General features: G+C 47.0%; 1 protein-coding gene across 1 annotated transcript in view; it reads left to right on the top strand.

Annotated features, from left to right (window-relative positions):
- UFD1 (ubiquitin recognition factor in ER associated degradation 1) overlaps positions 1 to 9,131 on the top strand; it is a 23,350-nt gene extending 14,219 nt beyond the window's left edge. The window contains exons 7-12 of the mRNA XM_019626935.1: positions 727 to 795; positions 1,697 to 1,762; positions 2,048 to 2,095; positions 3,290 to 3,378; positions 4,265 to 4,346; positions 9,008 to 9,131. Coding sequence (XP_019482480.1) covers positions 727 to 795; positions 1,697 to 1,762; positions 2,048 to 2,095; positions 3,290 to 3,378; positions 4,265 to 4,346; positions 9,008 to 9,082 — 429 coding nt within the window. The 3' untranslated portion in view covers positions 9,083 to 9,131. The remainder of the gene's footprint in view (positions 1 to 726; positions 796 to 1,696; positions 1,763 to 2,047; positions 2,096 to 3,289; positions 3,379 to 4,264; positions 4,347 to 9,007) is intronic.
- The last annotated feature ends 567 nt before the right edge of the window (positions 9,132 to 9,698 follow it).

The raw sequence follows: 9,698 nt of genomic DNA, 5'->3' as shown, positions 1-9,698 counted from the left end.
CTGGCCCTCATATGTGGGATCCGAACCGGGGTCCTCTTGTGTCCCAAGCCAGTTCTTAACCATCGCGCCACTCGGCCGGCCCAGGACTGTTTATTATTAAAACAAGATATACTCTAGGTAAAAAGAAAGAACCTAAAATGATGACGAAAAAAGTAAATTCAGTCACTTTTAGTTCCTATCCTCTGGGTGTTTTTAATGTATGTTTTTACATATATGAGATCAACCTAGACACACAGCAACATTAATGGTTTTTTAACTTCTATTGGCCGTATTGTATTCCACTGGTGACTATAATTTATATATGAATATCATTCATTTAACCAAACTATTGATAAGCTTTTGGGGTATATACTATTATTAGCAATATTGGAATGAGTATTCTTAGAATTTTCTCTTTGGGTATTTAGCTAATAATTTACTTAGAATAAATTCCTAGAAGTGTACTTTCTGGGATAAAGGCTATGAGTATCTTTTGCAATTTGATCCATAACTACCTTGTCTGATTTGAACCGCTTTTGAGGAGCAGCCTCTGTTGATTTGGGGGCAGGCATCAAAGCAGTTCACCCCCATCGCCGCATTGTCACAGCAAGAGGTGTGGCTGAGGAGGGTGTCATGGAGGTGAATGATGAGTCTGCGGGAGCAGGGTAGGGAGCCATAGTAACATGAACATTTATAGCCACAATGCTGCCACAAAACCATCCAGATGATTCCTTGTTCTTCCCACAGATCTATGAACTGCGGGTGATGGAGACCAAGCCTGACAAGGCTGTGTCCATCATCGAGTGTGACATGAACGTGAGTGGTTTTGCTGCTTACAGTGGGCTTGGGCCTGGGGAAGCTGGGCATCCGATGGCCTCTGTAGGCCATTGTCTCAGGAGGATGTCACTATAACACAGCCCCTGGAACTATTTGGGTGAAAGAGAAGGAAAATGCTGCCAGAACATAATGAGGGGCTGACCTTGTGATCCATCTCAGGGCCGGTGGGGATGGCAGAGTTGCCGCCAGTTCTGAGATGGATGGCTAAATCCTTCGGCATCTCAGGCCTGCCAAGAAGTGAAACTTCTAAAAAATTAAGGAAGCTCAGTTAAAAAAAAAACAAACACAAAACACTAAGGAAGTCTACTCAGCTCCTGAGTAGGAAGGAACTATTGGGATACACAACAGCCTAGTGGCTTTCCAGAAAATGATGCTGAGCCGAAAGGGTCAATCCCAAAAGGTTACATACTGTTGGGTTCCATTTTTATAACATTCTTGAATGACAAAACTTCAGAAAGCGAGGATAGAATAGTGGTTGCCAGGGGCTACAGGTGATAGAGAGGCCTTGGAAGAGAAGGACCACATGAGGGATATGAGAGATCCTGTGCTGTTGGAACTGTTCAGTATCTTGACTGTAGGCATGGATTTACAGACTTAACACTGGTGATAAAATTGTGCGAACTTACACACCCATACACACAAACACAAGTGAGTTCGTGTAAAACTGAGGGATTCTGACTAGTATAGATGTCGATATCCTGGTGGTGATACTCTACCAGAATTTTGTAAATGTCATCATTGGGAAAGTACAGGACATCCTTCTGTGTTATTTCCTACAACTGCATGTGAATCTACAGTTGTCTTAATTAAAAACAGAAGAGCTATGGGAGCCTAAGTGCCACCATGTCTCACAATTTGACCTTTCGTCTTGGGAACTCAGGTGGACTTTGATGCTCCGCTGGGCTACAAGGAACCCGAGAGACAAGTCCAGCATGAGGAGTCAACTGTAAGTGGTTTTTCCAGCATCCCTCTCCTCTCTGTGTGCATGTTTGCCCTCATTGGTAATGGCTTCTGGGAATGTGTCCTGGGTCTGTCCTGATAGCTGGCCTGTGTTTGGCCCCTGCTGGTGTAGATGCATCCATGTTCCCTGCTGCTCTTCCAGTCTTAACTTCGGGAGACGGTGTGTCCAGCTGTTTCAGTGCAGGGAGAGCAATATAAATGAGGGGCCCAAGGGAAAAGTCGGGGTGTCCCTGCTGAGAAGATCATCTCCTGTTTTTCTGTCTCCTGTCAGGAAGGCGAAACTGACCACAGTGGCTATGCTGGAGAGCTGGGCTTCCGTGTGAGTACCAGGCCATGTGTTTTACTTCCTGTGCTCCTGCTGTGCCATCTGCTTCTGCCAGCCACCCTCTGTAACACTCCATGGACCTCAGCAGGCATTGGGCCTCTGGGTATCTGTGCACAAACATATCTGCCACTTTGTCAGTTACATGGCACTTTACATCCATTTTGTCCTGGAATCCTAACAACTCTTTTTTTATTGAAGATTTTTTTATTGAAGATTTTATTGGGGAATTGGGGGAGGGGAACAGACAAGTTGTTGTCCTTTTGTTCTTCAGTCTAGTTGTGGAGGACATCGCTTCACTGGCCCATGTTGGTATTATCATTGCACTCTTCCCAGGTGAGGCAGTCGCTCACCGGCCATTGGACAGCCACTCACGGCAGCCCAACTCCAGGTTGAGCTGTTGTTCACCATCTTAGCTGTAACGGGCACAGCGTCACTGGCCCTCATGTGGCATCAGAACCAGGGCCCTGCTGCTCAAAGCTGGCATCCCAAGCCAACTCTTAACCAACGCGCCACTTGGCCAGCCCCTAACTTTAAGACGGCTGCAACTTTTTTTTCTTTAAAATTCTAACCTACCAAAAAGTTAAAATAATACAGTGGGCACACATATACTCTTCACTTAAATTTACCACATGTGACCACGTTTGCTTTATATCTGAGACCATGTCCTCTTTTTCTTTGCCTGCATTGTTTGAAAATAAATTGCAACACGACCCTTCAGCATTGCTGCCAGCCAGGCTCCCTGGGAAAAAAGTAAAGATGGCTAGTGTGAGGGCACCAGGGCACTGGGAGACGACATAAGAGGCAGGACTGGAAAGCTGAGCTCTGGGGCAGTTGCAACAGAGGCCTTCGCCCATCCACAGGGTCCCAAACTGGGTGGTGGGGGGGGGGCGGACCCTGCAGAAGCTAAGGCCAGACCTTTCAGCTTGTCATTGGTTACTGGCTGTCACTGGGGGTGGCTACTCTTGGGCCAGGAGGCTCCTTTCAGCTCACAGCAGTCCTGAGGGGCTGGGCGGAGAGTTCTCAGCTGCCCACACTTCAGCAGCTGAGGAGTGAGCGCTTCATTCTTAAGGGGGATTTGGTGGCGCCCCCCTGTACATATGCCTGCAGTGGTGTCAGCAAAGGGCATCCATGTGCTCACTCTCGCTCTCGGGGCTCAGTGCATGCGCACTCTCCTGTTTGCCTACCTAGGCCTTCTCCGGCTCTGGGAATAGGCTGGATGGAAAGAAGAAAGGTGTAGAGCCTAGCCCCTCCCCAATCAAGCCTGGAGACATTAAAAGGTGAGTCTGCCCTGCTCTACTTCAGCCTGATGCTTTATCATTGTCCAGGGAAGGTCTACTCTAGACCTCTGGGGTGAGCACCCTCACTCTATTCCGGCTCTAGAGACAAAGCCTAGATCAAGGAAGTTGATGGGGTGAATGAATGCCCCCACTGCTTGCTCTCCTTGGGGACCAGGAGCATGATGTGGAGTTCAGTGTTTCCCAGTGAAAGTGTATCAGTGTCTTCTCCCCATCCAGAACCATGCAGTCCAGCCTCTACCTGCCCAGGTGGCACCTGATCAGATCTCTGTCCTACTTAAAACCTTTCTGGTTCCTATCTAGTAATATGTCTGTTTTCCTGTTTTGTGACTTAATCAAGTAATATCTCAACTTCCCTCAAACAGGAGGCAGGAGCTGCCTCACTGAGATATGTTTCTGTTGTTTGGTCCAGGGACACAGAGCAGATTCCCTGCTCTGGTGGCTGTCGTGGCAGTGATGAGATATGTCACTTGGCTACTCTGTTTTAGAGCAGAAGGAGAAGACTGGACATGGGATTTTTACCCACTCTGAAGGAGTGAAATGAGTTTAATACAAGTGTAGCCCTTACAGGGTAATCCGTGAGTCTGGAGGGCAGAGATGGAGAGGGCCTCCCAAGCCTCCAGAGGACCCCTCATTGCAGACCAGGCTTCAAGTCTACAGTCCCCTTCTGGTTCCCTCCTGGAGGGATGCTGGGGAGCACCAAAGGGCTGGCCCAGAGCCAGGGTGGGGTATAGCCGCATACCCCAGAATGAGAGTCGCCAAGAGAACAGTCGTCATCTCTTTGGCTTACCTTACTCGTGATTGTAAAAGTGAACTTTAGTCTTTTTCTCCTGGAATTAATGTTTCTCCTCTTCTGTGTTCTTTGCAGAGGAATTCCCAATTATGAATTTAAACTTGGTAAGATTACTTTCATCAGAAATTCACGTCCATTGGTCAAAAAAGTTGAAGAGGTGAGTATATTTCATGGGTAATGAGAAGTTTTGTTTTCTAGTGATAACTGGTGGAATTCTTTCCATTCTGAATCAGGGTGTTTCTGTCATATTTTTCTCCATTCATGGGGCCCTCCTTCCCCTGGTGGCCAGGTTGTCCTGTTGAGGCTGGGGGGGGGGGGGGGGGCTTGCAGGCCGCAGCGCTGGCTTCACCTTATGGTGGTTATCAGCACAACAGCTCTTGCCACGTGTCAGGACCCATGCTGAGTGCTTTATATTTAGTTGTTTAATCCGCAGGACAGTTCCATTAGGTGGCTACTGTGAGCGTGAAGGTGTGTGGAGGTCAGGGTGCCCAGGCTGAGATCCAGAGCTCCTGACAGCTGCATGGCTGCTTCAGTGCCACCATACTCCAAAAATGGCTTCCACTGAGACCTGAGGAGAGCGGCCTCCCTCAGCCCTGGAGTTCCCACGTGACAGAAAGGGAGGGGTGTAGGTGGGGGCAGGAGGTGTTGGCAAAGAGGAGGTTCCACCACCTGGGCACTTCTTCCAGGTGCTGGAATGTGGTTCAGAAAACCCAGCACACGCTACTGCAGATTGCTCACCCCACCCAGCAACTATGGCTGTGTGTGTTGTGTATTTCTAGAACACCAATACTTCAGACCTTCCACTTCCCTGGTTCCTTTTCTTACAGGCACAGTCTCTTGGGGCCTAAGGGTAGCAGAGAGCAGATGTGCTGTGAGCACATATAGGGTAGGCTGCTACATGGGACTAGTCACTGGCCAGTTTCTGGCTACAGGTCCATCACAGACCCCCTTCTGACCACTGAACTCCTCCCCTGTAGCCTTTAGGTGGTTGGGGGTAGAGACCACTACGCAGTCTGCACACCCTGACCCCACTCACAGCCCCTCCTAATGTTCTCAACACGGTGTTGGGGACTTTCCAGGCTCTAAGGTGCAAATGTGGTCTCCGATCAGACCTCACCCTCTGAGTCTTCCTTGAAGCCCTTTCCAGGCCTTTGCTAGCTCTAGGCAAGTCTTGCTGACTCAGGCTTAGAGGCCTCAGCAGTGGGTGCCCTCCAGGCTGACTCGTGACCCTACTGTTGGAAATATAGGAAAGGGAAGGGAAGGCTGACAGGCACAGCTGGAGCTGTTTTATCCATAAATATTTAAGAAGAAATGTATGACTGAAGATGGGATTGAAGGCACATAATTAGCTCTGCTTCATCCTGAAACCCCACTAAAGCTTTGGTACAAGGTAATAAAAACAATGAAGAGGAGATGTGGCAACTGCAACAAAGCTTTGGAAGCTCTCAAGCAGAAGGACAAGTGGTAACTGACCTAATAGATTAGGGAAAGCTGCATCCTGAGCTGGCTGCTGGGAAGTCCAGAGGCAGCTTGGTTTAGGTAGTAGAGCTCAAAGGTCACCTCTGGAAATGGGGGGTTAAAGAGACTGTGTGTAACAAAGCAGTTAGAACTGCAACACCACCTTCCCCTTACCCTGCTGGGGCTGCATCTCCACCACCCCAGAAAAGGCCTCAGGGAAAGTCCATAGATTGGGGTCATCAGCACAGTGGATAGCAGGACAAAACTAAAAGAAGGAACGAGTGGCAGTTGGCATCCTGAATGTTGCCACACTTGGTTTCTTCCCCTGCTTAGGCCCCCAGACACTGGCTGCTGGGCTTGCTCGTTGCAGTTGGAAGGGCTTTTTCTGGACAACCTCACAAGCTCCAGGGAAGGTCCCAGCTAGCTCACCCGTCAGAAAGTTTCCAGTGCTGACATCCAAATTATAAGAGCTCTGAAAAGAGATTAGAGAAACCAAAGGCAGAAGCCGTCAGGAAAATGATTGCTCCGAACTCAAGGGCACAAATTTGCAGGTTGAAGGCCCACTGAGTGTCCAGCATGGTGAATGAAAACAGCCCCACATTGAGGCAAAGAAAAGATCCTAAAGCTTCCAGAAGGAGGAAGGAGGCTCTACGGATCAAGAATGGAATAACCTTAGCAGGACACAGGAAGCTAGGAGATAGTGGAGCCGTGTCTTCAAAATTCTGAGAAGAAACTTTCAATTCTGTACCCAACTTTTATGGGCTGAATTGTGTCTTCTCCCAATTCCTGTGTTGAAGCCCTAACTCCTAGTACCTCAGAATATGACTGTATTTGGAAATAAGGCCTTTACAGAGGTGAATAAGTGAAAGTGAGGCCATCAGGGTGGCCCCTGATCCAATCTGACTGGTACCCTTATAGAAGAGGAAACTTGGGTGCATAGAGGACAAACCATGTGAGGACACAGTAAGAAGGTAGCCATCTGCAAGCCAAGGAGAGAGGCCTCAGGAGAAACCAAACCTGTCAACACCTTGATCTAGGACATCTAGCCTCCAGAACAGAGAGAAAAGATATCTTGTTTGAGCCTGCCAGTCTGTGGTACTTTTTTTAAAAAAGATTTTATTGTGGAATAGGGGGAGGGGAACAGTGTTGGAGAATTGGGGAGAGGGACCAGCCAAGTTGTTGTTCTTCAATCTTCGTTATGGAGGGCACCAGTCGCCATCTGGCTTCCCATTGGCAGCTTGTGGCCTCTAAGCTCAAGGTGCTGTGTTCAATCTTAGTTGCAAGTGGGCATAGCCACCATCCCATGTGGGAGTCGAACCAGCAGCCTTGTTGTTAAGAGAGCACACTCTGTCCACTGAGCCATCCAGGCGGCAGCTCAGCTCAAGGTGCCAAGTTCAGTCTTAGTTGTGGATGGGCAAAGCCCACCATCGAATAGGCAATCTTGTTACATCAGCTGAGCCATCCTGCCACCTGTTGTCAGCTCAGTGACAGCTCAGCTCCGGCACGGCATCACTGGCCCATGTGGGAATCAAACCGGCAGCCCTGTTGCTCAGAGCTCATGCTCTTAAGCCAACTCTTAACCAACTGAGCCACTCAGCCAGCCCCAGTCTGTGGTACTTTGTTACGGCAGCCTGAGCAGCCTAACACCAACTGCTTTATCAGTGAAACATGAGAGAGTAGAAACAAGGTACTTTTGGACATGTGGAATCTCACAAAAACATAGTCCTCATGAGCTTTTCTTAGGAAGCTGCTGGAGGATATATCCCTCTAAAGTTAAAGAATAAGGTAGAAATAAGAAAGCCTTAGATCTAGGAAACAGGAGTCCTCATGGCCATGTGCAACATGGAGAAAATGGCTAGTCCAGGAATGGCAGCTTGAAGGTTCCAGGATTCACACCTTCCTCAAGCTGATAAAATTGGCGAGGTTCCTGCTGTGATTAAATGTATGCAGAAGAGAAAAGGCAGACACTGTTTTGGACAGCAGGACAAACTGAAGGCTCTGCAGGAAAGGACAACTGGATGGCTCAGCTGTGACTTGCATTTACATGGTCACTACCACGTAACCCTGTACAGGCCCCACCAGAGGTACACCAGCTGCATTAGGCGAGGGGCTAGGTTACAGGGGTATGTAGTGGGGAGCTCAGAATTATCTTCTATAGGTAACACCTTTGACTGATTAGCAAGCAGTACACGCATGTGAAAGATATCTGCTGTTTCTGAGGGTTTAGAAAAAACAATCTGTCTTTTCTGCTGGTAGGAGAATAGCTTGGTAGAATGTTTCTGAGAGCTGGAGAGTCACCATATATTAAAAGCCTTAAAAACATGCATCCTTTTATTGAGGAATTTAACTTCAAGGAAAAATCAGACTGTGTAAATACATTAAGCTGCTCACCACAGCAATTTAAAATACTGCAAACCTGAGCTGGCCGAGTGGCGCGTTAGTTAAGAGTTGGCTTGGGACACAAGCTCTGAGCAGCAGCAACAGGGTCCCCATTCGGATGCCACATTAGGGCCAGTGATGCCTCTGCGCCCTCTACAGCTAAGATGAACAACAGCTCGACTTGGAGCTGGGCTGCTGTGAGTGGCCGGCAAAGGCGTAGGCTGCAGTGGGGCTGGCCAGCAACTGGCGTGAGCTGCCGTGAGCCACCGTGAGCCACCGTGAGCAGTGGTCCAATGGCCAGCGAGCGACTGCCTCATCTGGGAAAAGTGTAATGATAATACCAACATGGGCCAGTGAAGCGACGTCCTCCACAACTAGACTGAAGAACAAAAAGGACAGCAACTTGTCTGTTCCCCTTCCCTGATTCCCCAACACTGTTCCCCTTCCCTGATTCCCCAATAAAATCTTAAAAAAATATAAAAATAAAAATAAAATAAAATACTGCAAACCTGAAAGTAACATCCCATGGTAGAAGACTGCCTCTCCAACATGATGGAATTCTCTGTAGCCTTTAGGATGATAAGAAATTCATTGACTTGAGATGGGGGAATTATGTACGAAAATAATTTATGTAACCTTATACAGGAAAGTGACTGGAAGTGTTCTTTTTGGGGTAGTGGAGTTATAGGTGATTTTTCTTTTGGGGGTGTATTTTATATTTTTACATTGAAAATGTGATGCTTCTGCAAAAGGATATACATTCAACCTGAGAATAAAGGCTGTGGTAAACACATAGTTGTGATTGTGTGGTTGTGTTTTCAATTCAGTTGGTTATGATTTGTATCTATATTTCAGAGAGATTTCTTATTATAAATAATGTGGAAGTAAGGAAAATGGTGGATGGTAATGAGTCAGCAGAATAAAGCTTTTTAAGTAAACCTCCAAGAAGTTTCTGAAATAGTATTTTATCTTCACACCTAGGATGAAGCTGGAGGCAGATTCGTCGCTTTCTCTGGAGAAGGACAGTCATTGCGTAAAAAGGGAAGAAAGCCATAAGTTGGGACTGTTGGCTGATTGGAAAATAAAATGATCAATTGCAACATAATGACTTTAAGTTACTGGTTCGGACGGGATGAGACTATTGCAGAGGATGCTCTGTCACTTTATGTTTGTTTAGAGTTACCTAGGAATTGCCAACTTTGACCTGGAAGTGAAACAGCAGGACTTTATGGTTGTGTACTTGATTTGGGGAAAGTGAAAGCTGTCTCTGCGGTCCCATAGGCTGCTTTCTTGCCATTTCTTCTTGCTTTCATCCCTTGGGGTCATTCCCACTGCCTCAGCGGAAGCAGATTTCCCCAGTTCTTGATAAAAACCAATGGAGGGGATTGAATTGCTCTAACTTGTGTTCTTTCTCTTTTTTCAATTATTCCTTCTTTTTGCAAGTCTATAACTTAGATGTTTCCTTTGGCCTAGAAAAACTGGTTTAAATAGATATGTGCTCTATAAATAGTGGTTATTACATTACTTTGGCTACATTTAGTTGAGGATGAGTGTTTCTATTTTTATTTTACATTTTTATTTTTTTTCCAAAAGAACCATTTCTCAGAAGGAAAACCTGATCTGAAAGCATTTCCACTTTTATTTTGATTTCATTTGGAAATAACACTCCTTA

The sequence above is a fragment of the Hipposideros armiger genome, unplaced genomic scaffold (assembly GCF_001890085.2).
Source record: "Hipposideros armiger isolate ML-2016 unplaced genomic scaffold, ASM189008v1 scaffold_694, whole genome shotgun sequence".
In the NCBI taxonomy this organism is placed as follows: Eukaryota; Metazoa; Chordata; class Mammalia; order Chiroptera; family Hipposideridae; genus Hipposideros; species Hipposideros armiger.
The sequence above is the reverse complement of the archived record's forward strand: the minus strand, read 5'-3'. Positions and strand labels throughout refer to the sequence as shown.